The sequence below is a fragment of the Aegilops tauschii genome, chromosome 1, assembly GCF_002575655.3.
Source record: "Aegilops tauschii subsp. strangulata cultivar AL8/78 chromosome 1, Aet v6.0, whole genome shotgun sequence".
In the NCBI taxonomy this organism is placed as follows: domain Eukaryota; kingdom Viridiplantae; phylum Streptophyta; class Magnoliopsida; order Poales; family Poaceae; genus Aegilops; species Aegilops tauschii.
The window spans coordinates 7,962,776-7,990,529 of NC_053035.3; the positions used below are offsets into that span (position 1 = coordinate 7,962,776).

At 44.0% G+C, this 27,754-nt stretch overlaps 5 protein-coding genes and 1 pseudogene across 5 annotated transcripts; 3 read left to right on the forward strand and 3 right to left on the reverse strand.

Moving 5' to 3' along the window:
* Window positions 1-878: 878 nt before the first annotated feature.
* Window positions 879-1,650, reverse strand: LOC109756711 (citrate-binding protein-like). Its single transcript, XM_020315547.1, has 2 exons — window positions 1,357-1,650; window positions 879-1,271 (listed from the first exon to the last, which is right to left on the reverse strand). The coding sequence occupies exons 1-2, from the start codon at window positions 1,648-1,650 to the stop codon at window positions 879-881; spliced, it is 687 nt and encodes a 228-aa protein (XP_020171136.1).
* A 3,540-nt stretch (window positions 1,651-5,190) lies between these two features.
* On the forward strand, window positions 5,191-9,822 carry LOC109756720 (uncharacterized; annotated as a pseudogene).
* Window positions 9,823-12,492: 2,670 nt separating this feature from the next.
* Window positions 12,493-13,764, forward strand: LOC141026609 (uncharacterized). The gene has a single exon (XM_073503418.1). It carries the CDS (start codon window positions 12,493-12,495, stop codon window positions 13,762-13,764), a length of 1,272 nt encoding a protein of 423 aa, XP_073359519.1.
* LOC109756715 (G-type lectin S-receptor-like serine/threonine-protein kinase SD2-5) lies at window positions 13,760-17,265 on the forward strand. The gene has a single exon (XM_020315553.3). The coding sequence runs from the start codon at window positions 14,315-14,317 to the stop codon at window positions 17,039-17,041; it is 2,727 nt and encodes a 908-aa protein (XP_020171142.1). The 5' UTR covers window positions 13,760-14,314; the 3' UTR covers window positions 17,042-17,265.
* Window positions 17,266-21,486: 4,221 nt separating this feature from the next.
* LOC109756716 (dirigent protein 2-like) lies at window positions 21,487-22,183 on the reverse strand. Its single transcript, XM_073503419.1, has 2 exons — window positions 21,698-22,183; window positions 21,487-21,585 (listed from the first exon to the last, which is right to left on the reverse strand). The coding sequence occupies exons 1-2, from the start codon at window positions 22,181-22,183 to the stop codon at window positions 21,487-21,489; spliced, it is 585 nt and encodes a 194-aa protein (XP_073359520.1).
* Window positions 22,184-25,956: 3,773 nt separating this feature from the next.
* On the reverse strand, window positions 25,957-26,962 carry LOC109756718 (probable glutathione S-transferase GSTU6). The gene is made up of 2 exons (XM_020315555.4): window positions 26,574-26,962; window positions 25,957-26,489 (listed from the first exon to the last, which is right to left on the reverse strand). Exons 1-2 carry the CDS (start codon window positions 26,895-26,897, stop codon window positions 26,115-26,117), a joined length of 699 nt encoding a protein of 232 aa, XP_020171144.1. The 5' UTR covers window positions 26,898-26,962; the 3' UTR covers window positions 25,957-26,114.
* Between the last annotated feature and the right edge of the window lie 792 nt (window positions 26,963-27,754).

The window sequence follows — 27,754 nt, forward strand, 5'->3', positions numbered from 1 at the left end:
AAAGCCTCTAGGAACACCTCTAAATTTATTGCATCACATCTGATGGTATATGCAGTGCACTTGTGTATATTGACCTTCAGCCCCGACACCTTTTCAAAACATTGCCTGATATCCTTTTATGGCCTTGACCTCTCCTTTTAATGGATTACTACAAAATCATAGCGTCATCTATGTAGAAATTCACTCCAATCTTTGCTACTTTTGTGGTGGGTCGAGGTAGAATCCACCTCTGTGTTGCTATCTCAAGCATTCTTTACGGTGGCTCCATTACCAAGGTAAAGAGCATCAGAGACAAGGGGTCCCCTTGCGTCAAGCCTCTATGTGGTGGAAGGACTTCCTTGGGATTCCGTTCAAAAGGACCCTCAAAGTTGCAGATGCCAAAAGTAAGGAGATCAAATCACACTATCTCTTGACGAATCTAAAGGCCTTCATTACTTTCAGGAATATGACCAGCCAATGGAATCGAAAGCTTTTATGATGTCCAGCTTCAAGAATATCGGCTGTTGTTGCTTCCTGTGAGCCTCTTTAATGCCATTGTTTACATATAAGAAGTTGTCCTGGATGCACCTATTTTTCAGGAACGCACTTTGACACAGGGAAATAAGATCTTTTAAGTATGGTGCCACCCTTTTTGCCAAAACTTCGCAAAGAATTTTGCAATGCTGTGCACTAAGCTTATACACATCTAGAATTATGTTCCGACATCCCTGAAAAATAATAAAATATATACATATACTCAACCTGCCGCTAACAAGTCATAAAGTCCATACTCCATACACAGGCACAAACAATAGTACATACTCATTCCGACAAGGCGACACTATACATATATATATACAAGAAAAAGAATAATTAATCGTCCGTACGTAAAGTCTGAATCAGTGTGACGTGTCTTTCTTGAGAATCCTGACTCCCTTCCAGCGAGACTCCATGCAGCTCGAGTCGTGGTTCTGTGCGTACACGCCGAACTTGAAGTAGTGCGAGTCGCCCCCGCGGCCGTCGACGTGCAGCCTCTGCTGCCCGTCGATGTACACGGTGAGGGTCGACCCCTCCACGTCGTGGACCACGTTCAGCCGGAACCACCTGTCATAGATGGCATCCTCGACGATCTGCCGGTCGTAGTACCGCAGCGCGCCGTCGTAGACGTGCAGCATGAGCGTGGTGGCCGTCTCGCCGGCGCCGAACACCTGCATGATGGACACCCCCGTCGTGCCGGAGGGGACGTAACCGTAGCCTTCGAACTGCCACACACCGGAGCTGTAGTCGTATCCCTGCAGGTAGAAGCAATCAGCTGTAAGATCACTCAAATTTTATTAAACCCAAATACATAAGGTCTAGTAGTGATGATAAACTTACTGCCATCCTGATCTCAGTTCTTGGGCTGGTATGGCTCTGCCGGGCATGTGGCTTGTCTGAGGACAGCACCCACAGCTTCCGCACGGTGCCGTTGAAACTGTACCGTGCGCCGCTCGCCTCGTCGAACGGCCGCTGCAGCACAAAGTTGCTCTCGTGGAGGCTCACCGCCGTGAACCCATCGTCCGGGTCGGCGGTTTTGGGTGCCCAAGCCCCCCTCGACGCCGCAAAGGATGTCGACGCGGCCAACAAGACAAGCAGAGGCACACTAATCCAAGAGAGAGCGTGAGGGGCCATGTGTGTCTGCTTGTGTTGCTTCTCCCACTGTGTATGTTTGTGATGGACTGCAACTAACCAAGCTCTTTGCCGTTTATATAGTGTTACTCTTACTTTGGAGAAACTGCGAGCTTTTCTTGATGGTGACACTTAGAGGATTTACCGGGCCAACTGATCACTAATTAATTATTAGTGTGTAACGTATACGATCCATTTTAGTGCACTATAATTTGAGAGGTGCGCAAGATTGACTGGCCATCTCGGCTTCTTTGCTAATTTGCTTTGCTTTGTGTTGTTTTAAATTGAAGCTGGCAAATCTGTGGACTTATACGCGGACTAAATGTAGTTGTTTTGTCTATGAGTATGATGTGACGGTGTTGCACATTCTTGGGTGCTCCGCTGTGTGCTCGTTACAGAGCCTTGGAGTTACACCCCCTGCTGAACCTGATCGCCAATACCAAGAATAAACAATATCTACAAAAAAATTCTACAAGAACGTGTATCGATCGTGGTTTAGAAGACAATATTTTCTTCGAGCGTGCACAAAAAGTTACGCTAGCCTCTCTTAGTAAGTACTCTCTCTATCCCATAATGTTTGACACTTGTGTAGTGTAAAAAAAGAGCGTGTTACATTATGGGATGGAGGGAGTAGGATATAATTGCTAATTCCAAAAAGATGTCAGGAAGGAAAAAGTTCTAAAGCGACGATAGAAGCCAATTTCTTTAATGTACAAGCGTTTTTCTCCGTAGAGGGCGCTTTTTGCTGACTTATTATGTAGCATCAAGTGGATACAAATATAATAAGAGGCAAGTGAGTCAGGTCAACCCTCTACATAAGCTATGTTACCCTATGCATCAACCTAATGGTGGGTCCTAGCTATAAGGGTTCAAATTTAAACCTAAAATAGAGAAAATATATATTAGCAATTGAAGCTGAGAGGAAGCGGTTACTAAACATAGGTTGCTTGCTGTCCTGTTCGGACATGGTGTGCATGTAATGACATCACCAATAACATCGGGAACTAGACGCATTGCATGTATATATTTTTCTTCTATATATTGTTTTCTAACCATATTAAAAAAAGGGAACATACATCGCTTGTATATATTTTTCTTCTATATATTGTTTTCTAACCATATTAAAAAAAGGGAACATACATCGCTTTTTTGGACACAGTGTTCATGTCATGTATGATGTCAGCAACTAGGAACCTCTTTCAAAGTTCTTCTAGGAAAATCATATGCCTGGTTTAACCATTACGTGAAATTAGATCTGATGAATTCTAGATTGATATTTTGTCTTATTTGTTGGTTGGGAAAACTTTCCAATTAATCTTTTTATATATTATTTTCTAACCATACTAAAAAACGCAACGTACATCTCTTGTTCGGACACGGTGTTCATGTCAAATGATGTCATGCATGATGTCTGCAACTAGGAACCTCTTTCAAAGTTCTTCCAGGAAAATCATATGCCTGGTTTAACCATTACGAGAAATTAGATCTGATCCTGAATTCTAGATTGATATTTTGTTTTATTTTTTGGTTGGGATATTTTGTTGACTTCAATAGAAAGAACTTACCAATTAATCTTTTTATACCTATTATGTAGAACTTTTTCCAGAAACATCGTACACTCTAGCTAGAGTACATGTGTAACAAGACGCTAGCTTTGAAACACTGTGGCAGAATTCTTTCAAGGCTGCTTATGCACCCTGCCTTTTCTGCATCAGAATGAACTTTCCTTGCAGATGCACACAATGACTGGTGCATATGTATCTTTAAGTTTGCAGTGCTAGAGTCAGAGTCGGTCAATCGATGCAGACCACAAGAACATGCTCCGAAGGGCATGAGTAACGTGGACAAACCACTACTAGTAAAAGTAACGTTTTACAAGTCGGCCTAGGTAAGAGCAAGCGCGGGCGACCGTTGGATATTACTCGAGGAGAGCGATATATAGTCTTTGCGGTTTTCTACCAGTTACAGACTATTTTCCACAATGGATAAAAAATAGGATGTTAAAATCCTAAGGATTTAAATTCATTTCAAAATCCTTTGAATCAATGGAAGAGGCCGCGGTCCCTTATCGATGGAACTTTTTCCCCGTTCTCTTAACCCCCTAGTCTATCCTATGTGGTTCATACATCATCTTAAACGACCACGGGATCGGCATCGGCCGCTTTCGCATGCCCCGTCGGCCTCCGCTAGCTCACCCCACATTGTCTTCGCCCAGTCATTCGCTAGCTCCTTCACGAATCCATTAGATCAGGGCTCCCATTACAAACACAAACCCAGTGGTCAGGTCACTGTATCACACCCATCGTGAGGCGGGAGAAGGGCGGCTTCTTCATCTTCTCGGATCCCTCGTTGCGGATGGTGATCACAATGAGTGCATGCCCCGCCGCAAGGAGTGCCCTGGCGAAGTAGAACCTGATGACTGTATGGCCTCCGATGTTGGTGTTGAAGCCCGACACGTTCTTTTTCGCGGCTCCGGCTGCATGCGCATGCACTAGCACGGCCGCCACGCGGGGGAGGAACATTGACGACAGGTCAAGGAGCCCCACCTGATAAGAGGGCCCCACTGCTCAAATACCGATTTGACTACCTACACATCAGAAAAAAGAAATGAGCAAGAGCTTAGGGCACGTTTCACAATCACATCAGCCGGCTGCTGTCCCTAGAAAACTTAGGGTTCCCCTGCCTCCCGCAGGCATCGTCGCCAGCCCGCTTCGTCTCCTGTCGCCTTAGGGCCATGGGGGCACGGTGGATCCCGGCACTTGCTGGCGGCAGGGCTTTGTTTTTAGACGTTTCTTCGAGTTCTGTTAACACTTGTGTCCTGCTCAGGAAAGCGACATGACGACAACTCTCTGAAGATAGAATAAGGTTCTTCCCACCTAGCCCCCATCCTGTCATCGGTGAGAATGTGGAGGTATGTCTCCGGTGGATCTGCCTTAGGTCTATCTGCTCAGATCTGGTCGTCGTTCGTCTACATTCATCTGTCTTCAGGTTGGATCCTTCCTATCTACGATATTTTTCATCGGCGATGGTTGTTGTTCTGTTGCGCTGGTCCTATGGGGCCTTAGCACGGCGACTTCCTAACTGTCTACGGTTTGCCCGGCTCCGGCGAGGAAGGGCCGATGACGGCGGCGCGCCTTCGCCTCGCTTTGCCCGGATCTGGACGTAATTTTTATAATTTCTAGTTTTCGTTGTACTGCCATGATTCATGATGAATAGACTAGAAAAAAAAATTCAAAAAAAAGAAAGAAACAATGTTGGATAAAATTTTGTTTAAGGGAGTAAAATGGACTTTTTTTCTTAAAAAAACCCGGAAGAACCCGCACTCACTCCCATTTCCCGCCCTTTGTATTCCCCCACCTCTCCCACTCACTCCAGAACCTTCCATCCGTCTGCCTTGCTCCATCACAGCCGGCTTGACCTTGGGCGTTTTTCAAGCTGCAAATCGGGGGTTTCGGACCAAATTCTTGATCCCCTTGCTGACAATCAGTGGCGATTTCTCTCTGATTCTCATTGCAGTACAAGTATAATATATATGTGTCATGATTTCTAACTAAAAATGCTCTGTGTGAGCTGGACGTGCATGGGCATGGGATCCCGGCGACAGTGGCCAACACCACCTACATGGGCATGAACGCGCTCCACTAAAAATGCTCTTCAAGCTGCCGGTCTACCAGTATCTCGTGGAGGAGGTCAAGATGGAGGTCGACATCCCCGACACCGCCCAGGGTAATTCGTCCACGCCTTTCAGATCCTAAAGCATGCATAGTTTTATGACTTGATCACCAACTTCAGATGGCTACTCTGTCTCCTATTGCTAGAGTTCACACCTGTGGCGCATGCCGTCACCAATGGCCACCTCCCCGCTGTCAGGTACCTTGTGGATCGTGGCGCCGATCTGCATCAGCAGCGTGGAAGCATCACTCTTCTTCATGCAGCTACAGTTCATGGTATGAAAGTAACTTCTCTTGATTTTTACTTTCCCCTGCCGTAAGAATATGTGTTGGTTTCATGCTCAGTCCAAGCGTTTTTGTTTTGTGCTGGATCTGTTTCATTTTCAAATTTGTTTTCTGCTGGACCTAGCATCAGATGTTACTCTACAGTGTAGGTCGGAGGGAGAGGAATGCCATGGTGATAAAAAGTGGATTTACTTTACCAAGAGCTACGCTAGCCTAGTAAACGATTTTCATGTTGCCATAAATTAAAAATAGCCTGATCTTATTTGCTTCTCATGTTCATCAGCGTATAAACAGGGCAACCAATCTATGAGTTAGCCGTCTCAGAGGAGTGATAGCTGGCTTTTCTCGTACTAGTTTCTTATGTATTGAAAAAAGAATGCCGAGATTGGAGAGAACAAGAAGTAGATTGTGCAGCTTCTAGGCACTCTAAAGTGTCCATGAGAGACAGATGGACTTTTAATTATTGCGGCGAAGAATCTTTAGTGGATAAGAATTTCTTAAATTCCGGCTCTCGGTTATTACGTGAAAAATCCATGTGTCATTGTATTGCTATCAATCATTTTAGTCCAGCCATTGGAACTAGTTCTGCGGAAATTGTTTGTCTACTTAGTATTATATGCATTCTTGGGGGTATCTACTTAATAGTTCATACAGTGTTAGCTATTGCCCCACATCCTCCCGCATCCAAATGAATATTTATTTACGCAATCATCTTCTTATAGTAACTGATTATGGTAATTCTTTCTCTATGCATATTCAGAGAAATGTGAACCAACAAAAATCCTTCCCCACACTAGTTATTAAAACGTTATTGCGCAAAAAAACGTTCCATTCATGTACTGGCAATAGTATTATGACCTTTTTCTTCTTCTTTTCTTCAGGGTACTCTGAAATAGTAAAGTTTCTGCTTTCTAGAGGAGCTGATGTCGATGCCATATCAGATCTTGGGACACCACTCTCGATTGCTGCTCTTAGAGGGTTTGCTAGTATTGTCAAGATCCTTCTGGAGCACAATGCAGATGTACTATTCAAATTCTTTCTTTATATGTTATCTTTTGACTCTAATTCTTCCTTTTGCTCAGTTTCTGCTACTTCCTCCAATTGTTCCCACCTGCATTTGAGGATTTTTTTTAGTTGGAGACTAAACCCAAAGTTCTCCAATTGCTCCGTTTTTATGTCGAAACTGTCATATTTTGGCACGAAAATGAAGTCCTTTATTTATTTTCCAGCCCAACAACAACAAGGCTATTTTTAAGTTTGTACCTTTAAGCATGGCATTACAAGAATCTTCTGTATCCTGTGTGAAGCTATTGATTCAGGTATAGTATCCTCTGCTTTTGCATTAGAAATGCATGATTCTTTAGACTGATATTTGATTGGCTATACATTTGCATCTGATAGGGTGGAGCTAATGTCAGTGGTGATAGTACTCTTGATTATCTACTGGTAAAGGCTGCAGAGAAGGGCTTAACTGAAGCTATCAAGTGCTTATCGGAAGCTGGTGCAAACCCAAATGTTTCTGACACGGTGAATGATCTTCTTGACACATTCTTGTGTCTTGCTTGGCTCTATAGTTTCAGCAGACTTGTCTTATAAAGATATGCAACAATCGTATGAGTTATGACGCAAGTACACATACATGATGATGTCTGTAAAATAAAAATAGAAGGATTAGTTACCTTTACTTTTTGCATATACTTGTTAGTGCTTTGAGTTGTCCACTTTGGGCCATGTCTTTAATTTGGTCAGGTATATATACATGTGGCACACCAACACTACGACGACCTATTATGGTGGTAGTGAATTGATATGGTTTGCATTTATCATGTCTAGAGCATTGGTTATTTCTTAATGTTGAGTATTTCCTTTTTAAAGCTTTCATCGTTCCTTGACAGTTTGATAGATTGCCAATAGAGTGGGCTGCTGAGTATGGTACACGGGAAGATGTTGAGATTCTCTTTCCGTTCACCTCACCCATTTCAACTGTGGCAAATTGGAGCGTTGATGGAATCATTAGTCATGTGAAGATGGAAATCAAGCAACTTGAGGTGCATCGCTGCAAATTTTCTTGCACACCCTTGGAAATTTTGGTGTATGTTAACTCTGAGTGTGTAGGCGTTAAGTCGATGTGTAACACTTGTAGATCGAGAACTGCCAAAGTTTAGTCTCCTATTCCTCACTCATGGTGTGCGCATGTGTTTTCTTGCATCTGCATCGCTGTCTGATCTCTGTTCCTGAAAACTCATCTATTATTTTTTAAATGGAAAATACTTTTTTTATAATGCTCTATTGGATAACTTAATCTGCTCAATTGGTAATTCATTAAATCTGATTTTGTTATAAAATACAGGTAGCCAGTTCGTTTTTTAATAGCTCTCTTACTTTATTTCCTGTCTGGGTAGCAAGTGAGAACGGGGATTTTCAAATCTTGCATTCATTAAAAATTGTTTCTTGTATTCATTCACTTCACCTTACCATCATGCATGCCGCAGCAGTTAAGCACTGTTTTTCCCAAACATGCATCAGAGCTCTTAATATATATATATATATATATATATATATATATATATATATATATATATATATATATATATATATAGTGTTACTATTCATCACCCAGGATGCAGAATAAGTTATTCTTCACCCGAGGTAATCTTACGATCACTTCCTAAATAAATTACGTTTAGAATATAAATAGTTACATGCACATTAATTCAATATGTAAAATTTGGTCTAAAAAAGTTATAAGATCAGAAAAATCACATTTTATGTATGTTTTACAATATGTTTTTACATTTGTAATTTTATGTAACATAAAATATTTTTTACGGCGAGTACATATTTTCTTACGTTCTTTTTTTATGTATGAAATAAGACAAAATTTACAAAACGTAAAAATACGATGCATTGATGTCAAAACAGAGAGGGGGTGAAGAATAACTATTCCTCACCCAGGGTGACGAATAGCACGACCCTATATATATATATATATATATATATATATATATATATATATATATATATATATATATATATATATATATATATATATATAAAATATCTGACTCATGTTACTATGAGTTGCCTAGGATGGTAATTTTGTGAAAAAGAGGATGTGTGACATGAAACGACAAGCGGATGAAGCATTCAGAAAGCAGGATTATGTAAATGCGCCAGTGCTCTACACACAGGTACATTGCCGAACTATCTTTTCTTTGTAGACTGGTGGTACAGCCATGAAATATGTTCCTCCATAACAATTTATTAGTTGATTTATCATTGGCATTAATTGATCTTGGTGATGAGTAAATGTTACCTGTTACCTTGTAATCACATGACCCCGTTGAAAGATAAGCCACTATTGTGGATGCGCATCTTGTCGCATACACGAAGTGTTAGCCAAATAGTGTAGACTAGAGAAAAGTGTCATTCCTATGGCTACTCGTAACAGAAAATAGCAACAATTATGTTCAAAAGTAAAATAAGAATTGAAACACATTAATATCCGTCTTCCATTTCATTGGGAGGAATTTCAGGTGGTTAGTTGCTCTTTTCTCACAGTTTTGTGTTTCGGTCCTTGTACCTATAGAACAGATGACAAATTTTTGGCCTAAGCTGAGCAGTGTTTCTAGAATGTGCCAATAACGCTGCTAATTTTCACTGCTTTGTCTGCTGCAGGCACTGAAGATGGATAACTTTGACCCTAAGTTGCTGTCAAACAGGAGTCTTTTCTGGCTTCGCATGGGTGATGGACAAAAGGCTTATGGTGATGCAACTAAATGCAAGAGGCTTCGTCCAAAGTGGGCAAAGGCGCACTATCGGCAAGGAGCAGCTCTAATGTTCATGAAGGTGCAATAGGAGATCGAGTTCAAACTGACAATTCCATTGCTCCTTTCATACCTGTTATTCGTTTCTGATGCGCGCTTGCCTTCCTTAGGACTATGAAAGAGCCCACTACTCACTCTCACGCGCTTTAGAGTTGGACCCTGAAAGCGAAGAGACTGAGAACTTGTTCTGGTAAGAGTTTCGATCTGCACTGTCAGCGCAGCTGCAGATTCTAGGTGTTCTGATCAACTCATTAGTTAGCAGAATTTGTGTAGAATTCAACACTTCTTTAACATGTTGTGATCAACTCATTAATTAGCAGAATTTGGTCGTGCTTTTAACAATGTGTGATTGATCAACTGATGTATGCAGGGAGGCGATGGAACTGAGGTGATCAAGCCCTGCACGTCAACTGCAGAGAGAAGCTCATGCAGAATTTGAGAATCTCTTTTTGTGTTCTCGGACAAAAACGCTGAACTCTGAATTATGACGCCTTCTCTTTCAATCTAATTCATTCATGGACCGTAGCAGCAGCAGCAGCACCTTAGAGCAAAACATGTTACTGGCTACTTATTTATGAGATCTGTGGAAGTGTGGTGGAAGTGGTTGGTGACTGAACTGGATATGCCAGACTGAAGTGTTTTGGCAGGATGATGTGATATTTTTGCACTGCCACTACATGCAACCTGCGACCATGTATTTGCAAATCATTGGCACTGTTCATGTCCTTGTCGCTTCATTTTTAGTAACATTATTTCCCTCTTGAGGTTTTTTAGGGGCTTCTTTGTTTCTGTATAAGTTTGATGTAGATTTTTATCATTAGGTTCACCATGCTCCACTGTTCCTTGCTAATCTTTGTGAAAGTCATGCTTTTATGTTCCAAGGTACGTAGAAGATGAGAAAGTTAAATTTAAAATATACAATTATCTATTGCTCTTAGGTGCAAATTCCAGTTGGAATAAATGTTTGAACCAGTCCTTCGAAGGATTGTTTATTTCCGTGATGAGAGAAGCAAATATTTATATTTTTTTCAGACAAAAATGGAACTTTGCATTATTAGATGAACATTCATCAACATCACTGAGAAGATAACTTACATACATTCCGATTCAGATGCGACGAATAGACAAAGAAAAATAACAATAACAGGAAGACACCTCGTCTCGCCAATTTCGTCATGAATTCATCAAATGCAGTATTTAATTTACAGCAACATAATTCCAGATTGAGTTTCCAGCAGCATAATTAGCAAAGCTGTAGCATATGTCTGCTGAATAATTAGCAAAGCTCAGCAATGATTACAGCTTACATAGATTACGAGTGCCAACGGCAGACGGCAGTACACAAACTGGAAGGCCATAAAGATGGATCGGATCAACGAAGACCAAAGAAGTGCTCCTCCTCCTGAAGAATCGGTCGCATCAGGTACAGGCGTGCAGACGCGCTGAAGAATTGGCAGAACTAGCATGAGAAACCACCATTAACTGACGAGCAGAGCACTCATTTCACACAGCATATATAATGTGGAATAAGATGACATGCATATATAATGTGGAACCTCCCATGTTATCCCGTGTTTGCGTACTTCTATTTCTAGTATAGGTGAGTAAGATAGACATGAACATGGAGAAAGGAATAAATTCGCGTAACAAATTAGCTTACTTGACAAACTTGTAACAAAGGAACCTGGTTTTGTTGTAACGAAAAGGTGTGGTAGCATCCGGGACTCCTGGCACCCCCTTATCATGCATCAACCTTAATGTCATGAAGAACACCCAGTTCCTAGCTACATGCATAAACCAAACTCTGCTCGTTCTAGTAAATATCTATACTCAGTTGCGTAGCCAGGATCAAGCCTGAGGCCTGGCTACGCCACTGTCTATGCTAGTATCAGTCAGTTTGCAGGTGGGAGAAGAATAGTTGGTTTTTCTGTCTGGTGTTGATGTGCTATCTTGTTGTTTGATTCTGTATGGCTCGGATTATATGTCCAAGAAGCTCGGCATCGACAAGACTGGAGCTCGTGGCATCCCCCTCCTCTTCAAGCAGTACAGAACCACACCATGGCCGGGCTGCAGAGCAGGAAAATCACATTAGTAGTAGGATCACCAGGTCTAATACCTTAAAAGAAGATTTATTTCATTTTTTAAACGACGTCCCGAGAAGGTAATTAGTTTGTGCAAAGTAGAATATAGGGCGCTGTGTGCCTCTGTGCCTAGTCAAAGAACACAGCGCCCATGTTCCCATGATCACCCACGTACGGCATGTAGTGGTGCAGTTAGAAACAGTAGTGGTGCTCGGCACCTGAGGCTCTCTCCTGTATAATATACGGCTCAGCAAGATCAATGCAAATGTGTGTTGTGCCCACTCTTCTTCAGGAATGTTGATGTTAAAAATTCTCATCACGCCGACAAACACCTGCACCTACATAATAGCAACCCCCGCCCAAATCAAGAGGGAAGTGCACGTTCCACCGGCATCCATAGGAACCGCAACCATCCATGGGCGCCAAATGGCAACTCATTCATTAAATTACCTGGTATCTGATGCGCCTGCATTGCACCTCCGAGGCGAGTCTCTGAAAAGTGCAGAAAAAATGGCACTTCCAGCAGCACCATTTACCATTGGGCTTGGGCGGCAATTGACGAGCCTGTTGGAATCAACCACGTAGTGTGACCAGTCCGGTACGGACTTGGTACAGTCATCAGGTAGGATTTGTATTTGGACTAGGACTAGGACTAGTAGGACTAGCTTAGCTAATATATATACTGCTGTACCCCGTGTAACCAAGGCAAGATCAATCAAAGCAATAAAAAGCACAGGACCGACACGGCCCTGTTTGCCATCAACTCGCCGTGTACTAGCGTAGAATCGATCCAGCTGCTTAAGGCGTTAGCTTCGAGCATACGCGTGCGTCTCGCCGGATTGTCTCTTGCGTGCCTGGTTAGCTACCGCTGCTGCCTACGTACGCGTCTCCGCGGAAAGTACTCGTGGGCGTCGCATCGTCCGGGGCCAGTCCCAACAATTGGTATCTAGAGCAAGGTTGGTCTTCTAGTAACGGAGGATCATGGCGGACGACGATAAGAACAAGCAACTGGCAGAATACTCCGGTGCGGCTAAAGTATTTGCTGCTCCGGCGAATTCGTCGTACCCACGATTTGATCGCGAGAACTTCGGGGTCTGGAAGGCCCTCATGGAGTGTGGTCTCCGCGCCAACGAGCTTTGGGACGCGGTCGACCCAGGAGGCAACGCATTCAAGAAGGAGGGAGCCGAGCACCGGAAGGATCGGCAGGCGGCGTCGGCGATTTACTCGGTGATGCCGATGGATGTCCTCCAACACCTGATTGCCAAAGAAACAGCGAAGGAAGCGTGGGATACCTTGAAGCTCATGTTCGAGGGACACACCCGCGTCAAGCAAGCCAATCTCCAAACTCTCCTAAGGAACTATGAGACTTTGGTCAAGGGCGACAATGAGTCCGTGGATGCGTTCGCTTCACGGGTGGCTACTCTCGTCAATCGGATCCGCGCGCTTGGTGAAAACCTCACGGAGGCCTCGGTTGTCCGGCGGTTCTTACGCGCAGCCCCTCCCCGGTACCTGCAAATTGTCACGGCGATCGAGCAGTGCGTCGATCTCGCGACTCTCTTCATCGACGATCTTGTCGGACGGTACAAGGCTCACGATGAGCGGATGCGGTACAGTCTTGGGGACGGGAGGAACGACGAGCTTGTGATGCTCACAAAGGCGCAGTGGATCGCCCTCAAAAAGCAAGGCGGATCCACGAGCAGCAGCAAGAAGAAGGGAAAGCAGCGCTCGGCGAGAAAGAACTTCGCCGACTCGGAGGACGACTCAGACGATGAGGCTGCACCACCACCGAGGAGAAAGTTTGACATCAGGAAAGTGAGGTGTTATAACTGTGGCCTCCTTGGCCACTTTAAGGCTGACTGCGAGGAAGCACCGAAGCAGAAGGCGCTCATGGCCCAGCAAGGTGACGATGGTGACATGATGTTGATGACTGAACTCGTGGACGAGGAGGATCCAGTTCTTCGAGTGCCGGCTAAAGAAATTGTCGCGCTCGTGGAAGAAAAAGTTCATCTTCATGATCATGATTCGGAAACTCGTGTCGATACTACAGATGCGGGGGGTGATTCCGAAACTTACGACGATCTCACGGGCATAAGTGCTAACTTTGCTGGAGCGGAAGCAGCGATTGCTGCATGCGCTCGACCGTGGAGAAGCAATAAAGAAAGGAAAAGGCTCGATACGAGCCTTTGGCAATCAAGCCAGCCTCTGTGTTGCGTGCGTACGTGGATTGTGTATCCGGCGAGATTAGCTAGCTAGTTTAGCTACGTACGCGCAGCGGAATAATCGATCGGGAGAGATCGAGCCAGCTTGGGGCAGGAACCAAGTTCGGAAATCAGTGTTGCTTCGCTTCGTTGTCGTTCGTCGTCGGTCGTATCTCATCGTCGGAAGTACTCGACGTCGGGACTGGGCCAACAGAGCCGGCCAGTAAGATCAGCAACCGGCACTAGGTCCAAATGGCAGCTCGTCCATCAACAAAGCTGTCAATGTTCTTTGTGCCAACAGCAAATATTATTACATGAAAAGACAATGCTGGATGACAACTATATATGACTTGATCTGAAGATCGTCGTGCTTGCCATTTTTTTTAGTGCAAGTCAGGGACCTCTTAATTGGTACTATATGTCAAGCTTCTTATGAAAATATTTATGTTAACATCCACACCTAGTTTTGTTTTGAATAAGGAAGAGTAGTGCGCAGTAGGCGAGCAACTACCACGAAAATGACCTGTGCCAGCAGACCAAGATAGTGACCTTTTGGAACTAGTGACTATTGAGACCTGGGATGTTATCATGATACTGTCTACTGTATGGTTAGATACTGTGAGAGGGAGACAATCTTTGATCGGTTGACCACTCGGGAGTCCAGGCACCACCGCGTCTCCGAGATAATCTTTCCAGCGATCAAGCTCCATCGACTCGGTATACTACCTCTCCCCTCTGCAAGCTCATCCCTGCATCTCTTCGGTTGCTTACTGGCTTTCCATGTATGCAGTCTCCGTTACCATTCAACTTCAAGCACCATGGGTCCTGTCAGACTCTTCTTCCTCGTACTTGCAACTGCAGCACCGTTGTTCTCCGCGGCACAAAGCTTTGGCTATCCGACAGCCAACCTCTCGACGCTGTGGATCAACAACGACGCCTCCCTCCCGCACGTCCACTACAAAGGAGGTTTAGTTGTGCGCCCCATCCTCCTCCGTTCACAAAGTAAATACTATAGCCAGTCCTTTGGTACGGGATTCTTCTGTGCCCCACCTTACGACATGTTCTACTTTGGCGTGTTCATTGTCCAAACCGACCCTGACACCCGTATCATTGGTGGGAATCCACCCGTGGTCTGGTCGGCCAACCGGGCTCGTCCTGTTAGGGAGAATGCCACCGTTGAGCTGACTTCAGATGGAGAATTGATCCTTCGTGATGCTGATGGTAGCCTGGTCTGGTCGACCGGTAGCTCAGGGCGGTCGGTAGCTGGCATGGTGATCACCAACATCGGCAATCTGGTGCTGTTTGATCTGATGAATGCAACTGTATGGCAGTCATTTGATCATCCTACCGACGCATTGGTCCCTGGACAATCACTTCTGGAGGGCATGAAGCTCACAGCAAGTACATCTGCAACAAATTGGACAGAGAATCAGCTGTATGCCACTGTACTCTCGGATGGTTTGTATGCTTATGTTGCATCTGCACCACCACAAAACTACTATATGCTGACATCAAACGAAGACAAGACGGGAAATGAAACAACAAGGGTTACATTCATGAATAGCAGCCTCTGCATCTTTCTCAACTCAACATTTAAAGATCCGAATAGCATATCATGGCCAACAACTACGTCCGCCCAGTTCATAAGACTAGGATATGATGGTCACCTGAGGATGCATGAATGGGATATGGCAGAAGAAACTTGGCCTGCTGTGGAGGAGGTAATGAAGCCAAACTTTGGTGACTGTGGTTTCCCAACTGTGTGCGGGGAGTATGGAATATGCACAGGCAGGAAGTGCACCTGTCCCCTTCAGGATAATTATAGTTCAGGCTACTTCAAGCCGATTGGTGATCCCAAGGACAATCTTGGTTGCACACCCCTGACCCCAATCTCTTGTCAAGAAATGCAACACCATCAGCTCTTAACCCTCGACGAAGTTTCCTACTTCGATGTAAACTACCCCGTTGAGAATGCAACAACCCCAGATGATTGTAAACAAGCCTGCTTGAAAAACTGCTCCTGCAGGGCCGTCAACTTCAGACAATACTATGGCCAGACTGGAACCGACGGCCATTGCTTGTGGGTAACCAAGGTCTTCTCCTTGCAATCAATAAAACTTGAATCTGTTAATTACAAGAGCTCAGTTTTCATCAAGGTGCAGCTTGGCCCTTCCAACTCAGCTGCTGCTTCTGCTCGTTCCACAAACAACAGCAACCTCATCTTAGGCACTGCAATTCCAGCTATTGTTATTGTTGTATTACTCGCTATTGTTGTCACCCTTTATCTACAGAGGAGGAGAGCATATTATGACAAGAAAGATGAGGACTTCAGTTTTGATCAATTTGCTAGAATGCCAGCCAGGTTTTCTTTTCAGAAGCTGAGAGAATGCACTCAGGGGTTCAGTAAAAAACTTGGAGAAGGTGGATTTGGATCTGTTTATGAGGGGAAATTAGGTGAAGAGAGAGTCGCAGTGAAACGTCTGGAAAGTGCTAGACAAGGAAAGAAAGAATTCTTGGCAGAGGTAGAGACAATTGGAAGCATCGAACACATCAATCTTGTCAGGCTGATTGGCTTTTGTGCAGAGAAATCTCAGAGGCTTCTAGTATATGAATACATGCCGAGAGGGTCACTTGATAGGTGGATCCATTACCGCCACAACAATGCCCCACTCAATTGGGGCACGCGGTCTAGAATCATTCTGGATATTGCCAAAGGCCTATGTTATCTTCACGAGGAGTGCAGACGAAAGATGGCTCATTTAGATATCAAACCGCAAAATATTCTATTAGATGAGAACTTCAATGCCAAAGTGGCTGATTTCGGATTATCTAAGCTAATAGATAGGGATCAAAGCAAGGTAGTGACGGTGATGAGAGGCACGCCTGGGTATCTGGCACCAGAATGGTTAACCTCGCAAATCACTGAAAAAGTTGACGTCTACAGCTTTGGAGTTGTTGTCATGGAGCTAATAAGTGGGAGAAAAAATATTGATAATTCTCTGCCTGAGGCGAGTTCCAACCTCACCAATTTGTTACGAGGAAAGGCTCGAGATAATCAATTGAGTGATCTGATTGACAAGCATAGTGAAGACATGCTCTCACACCATGAGCAAGTGATTCAAATGATGAAGTTTGCAATGTGGTGCTTGCTAAATGATGGCTGTCAAAGGCCTTCCATGTCAACAGTGATCAAGGTACTGGAGGGTGTGACAAGCATAGAAACTGCAATTCTTCATAGATTTATCGATGCAAATTCAGTCATGCCTGTTCAAGATAATATATCCGCATATTCAGTTCAACCTCAAGCATCAACCTTATCGGGACCAAGGTGAAATGGGCGCCTAATAAGAAGAAGACATCCAACTTCGTTTATTAACTTGGTTTGTAATTGTTTTTAAATCTTATCCATTTTGTAGTTTGGAAGTGTGTTTTAAACAGTGTGAAAAGAATAATTCCCAGAAAATATATATGTTTGATTGTTTGGTGAAGTTGTACCGCATAGATTTTCATCTGCGGAGTACCAGTCACCTCATCTGGTAGCCAAAAATATATTTGTCAACTGGTAAACAAGGAAATTACCTGTGATGTAACTAACACTATAAATATATGGAACATTGAATTCCAGAATTTTGCAAATAACTTTATGAACCCGATGGGGATGAGCACCGTAGGGATCTAAGGAGAAAGATGGGAGTATAGACCAGGATGACAAACTTTAGACAAAAGAAAAATTATGTGATTTTTCTAAAGTTTTCCACAGTCAATACTAAAGGATTAATGATGCTAATAGAGCTGGTACATTAAATTGTAAATTTCTAGGCCAGGCCAGGCCAGTAAAATGAACATGTCACTATGTCAGTCTCATATCTCAAAATAATAATACCAATCTTTTTTTTTTAATTCAGCAGCAACACTACATATATTCTTGCAAACAAAAGTTGACTATCCTCCTTCATATGTGGGCGTGGGGCCATTACTATATGGCACGCCACAGGGTGAGGGGAGGGGGCGCTGGCCAGGCTTTGGGATAAGTCCACTGGTTTGTTGCGCCCATGTCAATGAGATTAAAAGATAAAAGACGAATGAATCCATTAGAGTCGAATAAAAGCTGACGGCCGCAATTCATCCGACACTTCACTACACTGTGATCCTTCTGACATTAATATGTAGGAGTCCAGCAGTGAAGTAACTAAACTAATTTCTTTTGTAATAAAACTGGTTAGTAGGTAATGGTGCCGACTCCAGAGTTGGTACTTCGATGAAAATTTCTTTTCTAATCAAACTGAAATAATGTCAAGATGTGCACCTTTGGTTCAAGCGCAATGTAAGTCGACTGGAACTGAACCTTTTTCTCCACAAATGTATTTGAAGATGCCCTTGCCGTGGGAGATGGTAGAGTTGAAAATGTTTAAGGGGTGTCTTGTTAATAAATCGAGGTCAGTGCATATCAATGCCAAGGCTTCAATGACACTGCACTCATGTCAATAAGAGAATAAGAAAATGAATTCATTAGAGACGAGTAAAAATTGTCAACAACAACTCATTCCAGACTCCATTACACTGAAATTAAAAAACCAGAATTATACTTATCAAACTAAAGTTTGACCAAATAAAAAGTTTAATAGGTTAGGCATTTCAAACAACTAACCACCTACAGACCAAAAACCTTTATATATAATTATCATAATATGAGATGATAATCTTACATAGCCATCACTTGGTCAGTGATACACTGTTACGGTGTACAGAGATTGTGACAAACAGCTTCACCTGTAAAAGAAAACTGTGTATAATACAGTATATAAAACTGTTTGAATCAATAGATATTCAAATACGATACTCTAAATAAGAAACTGTTTCAATCAATGGCAGGGGGTTCAACTATGATACTGTATAAGAAAAGTGTTTCATATTCAATTATGATACTGTATATAAAAAACTGTTTCAAACAGTGTCCTGTTAACCACATATACATGTTACATTGGACATCAGAGTTGGCGCACAGGAGACGTACAGGAGATAGACTAGGTTGTTAGACAAGTCCTTCAATATCTTGTAAACCTCTTATCTCTTTATCTCTTCCTTTCCAAGTTGTAATCTCCTCCAACAAACTTGTATGCGCTATTGTCGGGGAGGTGCGCCCCTGCAGCCTATAACATGTAACGCGCCCCCTCACATCGAGCGTAAGACGCTTTAGCCTATTCGCACATGGTAATCAGAGCCTCCTCTTCCAAACCCTCCAGCGCCGCCTATTCGCACATTGTCGGGGAGGTGCGTCCCAAGCCATGTCTTCCTCCAGCGCCGCCCAAACCAATCTCAGCGGCCAGGTCACGGAGAAACTCTCCCGGACGAACTACGTCCTGTGGCGAACACAAGTTACGCCGCAGCTGAGGGGAGCTGGGCTCTTCGGCTACGTCGATGGAACTATGCCGGAACCCACCCGCTGTTGGCCACAGGCCCGCGTCGGACGTCACTCCGGACGAGTACTTTCCGCCGGTGCACGTACGTACGCAGCAGCCGCTACAAGCTAAGCAGGCAGGGTAGCAGGTGGATGCTTTTGTGGTGGCTAGCTACAAGAACGGCAAGAAGGGCCAGCCGGCGAGGCCGCCGCCCGTTCTGCAGCCGCCGATGGCTAGGGCGGCCAACGAAATTCAAGTGTATTTAAAAAAATGTTCAACATATTTTTAGAAAATGTTCAATGTGCATTCCAATATTATTGTTTAAAATTATTCTTAGATATTTACAAACATGCTTAACATTATTAGTACATTTCTAAAATTTATTATTATTACACAATTATCAATGTGTTTTTAGAAATTGTTCAACGTGTTTTTAGAAAATGTTTGACGTGCATTAAAAGATTATTGTGTAAAAAAATTAGTTCATGTTTACCTCTTCAAGGTACAAAATAACAAAAATAGAATAGAGATTTAGAATACACAATAATTGTACACTAATAATTATTGAAACTTTTATATATAGGGAACATAAATTAAAAAATAAAAAGGGAAATTAAACATGAACTTGCACAAAATAAAAAAGAAATCCAGTAGAAAACCACCCGGTTCGCGTACAGGGCCGCCCAAATATATGCGAGGCGAGCAATAGACAGAATTGGTCTATATGCGAGGAGAAAGTAGTACTAAGTGTACAAAATTCGTAAAATTTCAGTTGATAAACCATACCTTCGCTAGCATCACGGGCAAGTTTTATTTTCAGGTGAGCACCGCGGGTAAGTGATTACCTCAATTTAGAGGTCAGTGTTGGAACCTGGCAGTCTTACTTTTAACTAGCGACACAAGGCCCAACTGAAAAACTAGCCATTTAGTACTACTTTCCCAAATACAGTAGTTTGAAAATGGCAACAACTTGCCCATTTCAAATTCAAATTTAACAAATTAAATATGTATTTCTATTAAGAAAGTGTGTTCTATCCATTTATAAAATTTTCCCAATGTTTTGGTTAAATTGAAATCGGTGCAATTAAAAATATTTTCTTAAAGCTTGCAAAATTCATAACTTAATATCTATAAATTCAAATAATATATTTTCTCACTGTTTCACTTGTAACTAATGCAACGTCACACCGATGTTGCAATATCTTTTCGAATACTAGCACACATAGTTATTCTGTTGAAATACCTAGTCTCTATTACAACAAAATGGCTGCCTCGCGCAACGGAATTTGTTTGTTGCAATATCACTGTCATATTGCAACGCCGATACAGTTTGTTGCAATAGGTAGCCACTTTCTTGCAACAATATGTGTAACTAATTCAACGTCACGTTGATGTTGCAATATATTTCTGAATATTGCCACAAATAGTTATTCTGATGAAATACGTAGTCTCTATCACAACAAAATAACTGCCCTCGCGCAACAGATTTTTTTGTCGCAATACCGCCACCATATTGCAACACCGACACGGTTCGTTGCAATATCAGGCCTCTATTGCAACAAATTTAGTATTTATCGTGACAATACTAAGTTATGGCAATATGTCTTTTATTTCAACAAAACATGGTTGTTGCAATAGAATGGAATCCTTATAGTGGTGTCAGCATGAAACAAATACATGACCTGTCTGTTTTTTTTCTGTTCCAAACCTGGGAAGCACATCTTTTAGAGCTAGATATGGGACTGTTACAATTATTCTATACTTTTATAGGGGGTTTTCTGCAAACTTCGCGGATGGGGCGTCCACACTTCATCCTGTACCTACATGTTCCATCCAACGGCTGTGATGTGGTTGGTGCAGCTGGAGTACTGCATGCTTGGGAGTACAGGATATGCTCTCGTGCTATATAAACTAGTAAGTGCTAGCTAGTGACACAAATAAAAAAGAAACTTTGAAGGACATGCATGAGTGGGAATCTTATCACTTCAATTATGAATCTTATGACTTCAATTATTGTACTGGCAACCTGGAAAAGGATGCACATTCATGATTTAATATTATATGGATGCCAGGAGACATATGACGATGCCATATGTACAGCGGGCTCTTCTCCTTTCAAAGAAGGCTTTATATTCAAGTTTCAGGAAAATGAACCCTTGTTGCAGGAAACTTAGCCTGGTTGAGCTCAAACATTTATTTAAGTCGGTGAAAATGAACCCGGCCGTATTGACCTGAACATTTCAACCTAACATATCAACTTGAAGTAGTGATACACAAAAAGAAAATCTCTTTGGAACATATGAATTAACAGGAAGTGAGTACTTAATAGTTTGAAGAAGATCTAAATTAAATGAAGAAACTGATTAGATCTACTGTGCTTATTCCAGGGAACAATGATCTACTGTGCTTGGATCTGCCAGCTCTTGGGGCAGGAAGGCCTCCAGCTCCGGAGATTGATCACATAAGTACAGTTTAATCTACATAGTTCCCAGTAACATTTAACAGTTGAACATTTCACAGTGCATACGTACGTTTCCAGGCGTCCATCTTTGCCAACAGGTTTCCTCCCAGCTTCAACAACAGGTTTACCTCGTACACGGTGGACTCCGGCGTCGGGCTCCACACGGCCGTCAGAACGCAGTACCCGCGCGCCATCCTAAACGCGCCGGTGCCGCCCACCACGGCGGTCTCGTAGGGGCCCTCGGAGCTCACGATGCTGCCCACCATGACCAGCGTGCTCCCGGCGTGCTCCCCGGCCGTGAACACGAGGCTGGTCGCCGTCTGCATGCCCGGCGGCGTCACTAGCCCCGCGAAGGCGAAGAGGGACTGGAACCGGCCGACCAGAGACGAGTTTCTCGGGTCCGGGCCGTCGCGCAGCTCGTCGTCGAGCACTCCAACCATCCCGAACCTTGCGTTGTCGCCCCGGTGCAGGGGCGGCACCACCGAAAACAACGTGGCGTTTGGGCCCGTGAAGGTCTCGTGCATGTACAGGTGGAGGTGCTTGAACCCGCCGGCGCGCGCCGACGAGGTAGCCAGGAGGAAGACGAGGGAAAGCAACATATAGGAGGAAGTCATGGCGATCAGACCAACGTGTGCACGGTGTATGTAGGGGCTCGCAGCTAAAGCTTGCTCTATCTTTATTCTATATAGATTTCACACTAGGCATGAATTAAAAAATAATGCTCCACTGTTAGACATTCCAACCACCACATATATATATAGGAGTATTATAGGTAACCATTCAAATCAAACAGTACAGCTCCATCAGTACAAAAGCTAGCTCGGTCCCAATAATTAGTTGTACCGGAAAAGTATGTGGCCTCATCAAGATATTGAGATAAGACTGGCCATAGTGGAACCGCACAACTCCCTCCTGCCGCCGCCGCCGCCGGCAACGTCGCTGGGCACAGGCCCTGTGGCGCGGGGGCGGCGTACCACCTCTGGCGCCCCGAGATTTGAAGCGGCGGCAGCCTGACTTGGATCTCCTTGCGATGAGGATGGCGGGCAGCGGCGGCCGGTGCGCGATGGGGCGCTTGGCTGCAGCCGGGGGGATTAGCAAGAGGTGGCGGCAGCGGTGGCCGGGGCGCGTCCCGAGCTTGATCTAGGACCTTCGGGTCTAGGCGGGAGGCTGCCATTACGTCCTCAAATTGCTGCATCTCATCGGATTCGGTGACGGCTCGCTGAAGTACTCCGGGTTTGCATCGCAACACGAGGATAATGGCGGTGGTGGTCATCTCCTACATCGGAGGTGGTCGACCTGAGGCTGGGTGGTCATCTCCTACATCGGATCTCGAGATGTGAAATCTAGTCCCGGTTGCGAGTCGGGGAGACATAGTTGCCGGTGAGAACCGAGCCGACGACGGACGATGACGGTGTTCTGCGCCGTTACTTTGAGGAAGGCATTGTCCTATAACTACTGTCGACTCACTCGTGCTGCTCTGGGGGAAACCCTAAGATCTGGTTTTCCAGATCGGAGTGAAAGAATAGTACATCCAGTGAACAGATACAACAAAAGGTTCCTGCGCCATGGTTGCATGAAGGCCCCTCCAAGATGAAAGCACATCTAGTATTTGTTAACTCCTAGAAGCACACGGTCACAGAACAGATGAAAGAACGTAGGAAGAATTTAGTAGGAACAGTCAGTCAAGAGGGGATCCAAAGCATAATAGCAGCATGTCCAGGCAAATTTGAGCCAAATTAAGGACCATCTTTTCTCATGGATGAGAGGAAGTGAAATGAACCTCGGTAACCGAGAGAGGGCAGACAACCTAGCTCCCTCCTCAGCTTCAGATATTTCACATGTGAGTGAAAAGTGAGACCGAGGGAAGGGAGCACCAGCTGTCTGTTCATCATCGCTGTCATCTCTCTGCATCATGCTTACTACTTATCAACCACTAAGTGCAGGGGCTTCAATGCCAACAAGAATCCGATTCAGCATCTTAAATAAAATCAGATAAAGACACAAGCAGAGGGACTCGGCTAATTAAGCTGGTTGGTGCTCAATCACAGGCACGGAAAGTATTCACCTCAGTAATCGCCCCAATAAAGATGCAGAAACGGGGGATTTTACTCAACTGAACTTAAGGGGCCGGGTGTAAGGATGTCACCTACCTTTGCTGGGCCTGATGAAGTTCTCCTCCAGCGGCAGCGGGGAAGGAGAGTTTCGACGGACGGACTGAGATTGAAGCGCGATAGTGAGTGGACAGTGCACGCCATGCCGCCAACTCCAAGGAGGTAGAATCAGTGAATCAGAAGGGTCCTGCGAATCGCGATAGAATCAGTGAATCAGTTTCTTTCGCTCATGTGTAAATATATTGTGCAACAAATTCAGTTTTTGCTTTGTTCAATAACCACAGAGCCTTTGGCTAATGTCGATGCTTAAGAAAATAAGAAGTGAAGAGACTAGCTATCAACGATCCCCTACTTGAGGCCTCTCCTCAGTTTCTCTAGTTTTAGAGTTTGACCATGAAATGGTACAAGCATAGATATAGACAGATAGATAGATTTACATCAGGAATTGAAAGTCTTCAACTCTGAAGGGCAATAAAAGAAACCCAGGAAATAGTTCCAGCACAGAAAACATTCACCTTTAGTATATACTCCCTCCGTCTAATAATGTAAGACATTTCTTGTGTCTAGTATAGTGTCAAAAAACGTCTTACATTATGGGACGGAGGGAGTAGTACATATGCAGTTTATCGGCCCAATTAAGATACAGAAACGGGGGATTTTACTCTCAACTCAACTAAATTTTGTCTACACAAAAAACTGAACTGAACTGAATTTTGTCTACACACAAAACTGAACTGAAGGTACAATACAACCAGCACAGAGAAAAGGGGGGATGTCGCCTACCTGTGTTGTGCTGGGTCTCACGCACGACCGCGATGATTGACGCTCTCCTCTAGCGGCAGCGCCAACGGTGGAGAGCGTTGACGGCCGGACTGAGATTGAGTGAGGGGGCAGCGCAAGCCATGCGGCCAAGGGAGGAGATGTGAGGATCCTCCGCTAGAGTGCCTGGGGCAGATGAGTGCTCGGATGGGAGGGGGATTGGGGGCAGGCGAATGAGAGTGGCGCTGCTACTGCTATGCTATACATAGTCACCGCTGGATCAGGATCCCACGGCTGTGATTGAGCACTACTCTACTTTCCTGAAAATAATAAGGTTGCGAAAAAAAATAGAAACCCTCCTTTTTCTAAATTTCTCCCTCAAAAAAAATAATAATATAACAAACAAACAAAAGGGTTGGACCATCTAAGAAAAGGGTTGGACATTGTCGACAGTATAAATGGCACGCGGTCAATTCGGTGGCGGCACCGAGCGCCATGGACTTGACATAGACGAAGCAATGGTGGTAGAGCTCGAGCTGAGCTTGGAGCAACTCATCGCTGCTCATGGTGAGCTCATCTTCTTGGACGTGGGACGCCATGCATGGTGTGTTGAATGCTAGGCTTTGTTGGGTCCCGTTCTCATATAGAGGTGAAAGGTGGTTGAGCTGTTGCGAGGTGGACAATGATGTGGTGAGGTCAATGGTTAAAACCATGCCACATCAGCACAAAACCGTCTAAAACAGCAGAAGCGACGAAAAGTATCTGGCTTTGAGTGTTGGGGGACTAGCCTTATTTGGTTCTGTAGTTGAGAAATCATTTCTAAACTATTGCTAAGTTGAGGGATGAAAAAATATTAATTTTCCCTTAAATAAACAGCTAACATTGTGGGAAGGAGAGAGAAAACGCTAGTCCCCTAAACCATTTCTATCCTTAAAAAAATAAAGGTTTTTAAAAAACATTTTAAAAGGTCTTTTAAATAAAGTCCTCTACTAGAAAAATCAAACTAAGGAGGGATCTTCCAGGACCCAAACGTCCATTAGATAAGCACGAGAATACATTTAAGATAAGGGTCACTGAAGAACGAAAAATTAGAGACCAATTCAGTCATTTTACAAAAATACCTGGAATCACGGAGGAAGAGTCCAATTCCATCCTTGTAACACGCTTTCTCCCTGTTTTATATTAATAAAGCCGAGACAAACGATACATGCTATTGAGGAAAACCTCATAAGCTAATCAAACATAAAGACACGACAGAACTAGTGGAGAATGCTAAAAATGCAAAACCATACACAATTAAACGCATCAAGTGTGTCACCGAGAAAGAAGAACATGAGACACGCCATCACGCCTGGGGGAGCTCCACACTCGTAGACGCCCCCCCCCCCCCCCCCCCCCACACACACACACAAGAGGGACACAACGGTAAACACCGCCACCGTGGTGTTTGCCAAAGTGGACAAAGGTTTTCACCCTGATTGTCGAAGGATATTAACAAGAAAGAAGATATTATAACAAATCATTCAATCTTCTTTATTCAGTAAAATATTCCATGCATGAAATGTTTGACAGAGACACCAACAGAGATAATACGCAACTATACTAGTACATGTATTTTAGAAAACATAACTTAATAAATATTCGCCAATCTGAACCATTCGGGTGACAGCTCAGTTCACTTCTTGATAGACAAAGCCATCTGAGCCCGCTTCGTCTTGGCAAACTCAACCAACTTGGTGACGTCCGGCAGGGCCACCTTGGCGGCGTCCAACGCGGTGAAGCGCTCCACCCACGCCAACAGAAGTGGGGTGTTGGCGATGTCAAAGGGCTTGGTACCACATAGCTCTTCAGTTCCTTGCAAAAATGCCAAGAGACCGCCCAGTGCAATGTCCACGTATCCAACACTATCACCACCAAAGAAGGGCTTCCCCTTGGAGCATTCCTTGAGAGCCCCCTCTAGCGTCTGCACCACCGCCAACATCTGCTTTATCCCCTCGGTCTTCTCCTCCTCTCCGTCGGCCGTGAACGCCACTTTCCACGGGATGACTAGCTGCATGCACCAAATGGCAATGTTAATCAGCTCACCACATACATAAATGTGAAATCAACAACACAGAACACTATAAGAGTAAACCTTCTGGTCAATGTAGTCTACCCAGAACCGAGCAATGGCACGTTCGTAGGGGTCTGTGGGCAGGAGGGAGGGGCCTGTAGTGCCGTAGGCCTCATCGATGTACTCTAGAATGACGACCGACTCACAGATTGGCTTGCCGTTGTGGATGAGCACTGGCACCTTCTTATGCACCGGGTTTGACGTGAGGAGCAGGTCGCTCTTGTTGTCGAGGTCCTGCTCCACGTACTCGTAGCTCAAGCCCTTGAGGTGGAGCGCGAGTTTCACCCTGGAAACCCAGGGGCTCGCCCACGTACCCAGCAGCTTCAGCTCGTCTTCGCCGGCCATTTCTCCCTTGCGTGATACCTATGGATATGACTTGAACTTCAGTGTTAACTACTGTGTTTTGCTTGCTTGCTTGGCTGAGCGTGGAGTGATATATATAGGGTATGGGAGGCAATAACAATGCATCATCCATGAGGCAAGTGCTAACGTCAAGGACACTTATTTTGCACAATCACTTAGTATCCAGACATTGAATAGACTTCCTGCTTACTCTATTTTTAACACATGTACCAATAATCACTTATTTTATCTTCATGTTTTGAAACACCACGGCAACGCCTTCAGTGCTTAGCAACATTAGTCAAGGTCGTTTGCTTGTGGATTAGTTAACTTTCATGTCAAGTTTCTCGAGACAATAGTCATTGTCTTGGAGAAGAAGGCTGGGAAGTAAACAGATTAGCAGAGTCCTTGACATCCCCAGCTGGCCAGTCCTCGTTAACTAACTTTAAGATTGATATCAGATAAGGACATGAAACATATAATACTAGTTAGTCGCACTAACTTCAAGCATGCATCCATGAGAATGATCAAGTACCTAATACTAGTCTGAACAAGTCAAATACCTAATACTTATACTCCAATTAGTGCATCCTTCCCAGATACTTGCAGTATTTTTGTGAATCTAGGACATGCACAAAGGCAAACATCAAATAAATTTGCCATGCCATGTATGGGCCGGGTATATGAGAGGCATAACTACATATGTAGCTAAGGTCTATCATATAACATGAGACAAACAAACCGACAGATGCAAGGTGGTGATTACTGATATCATGTGCATTCTCAAAATATTTGAGGCGATCCAAAAAAACACAAAGCGGCAATTTATGCAGGGGAATTAGTGCAGAGGATAAATAAAT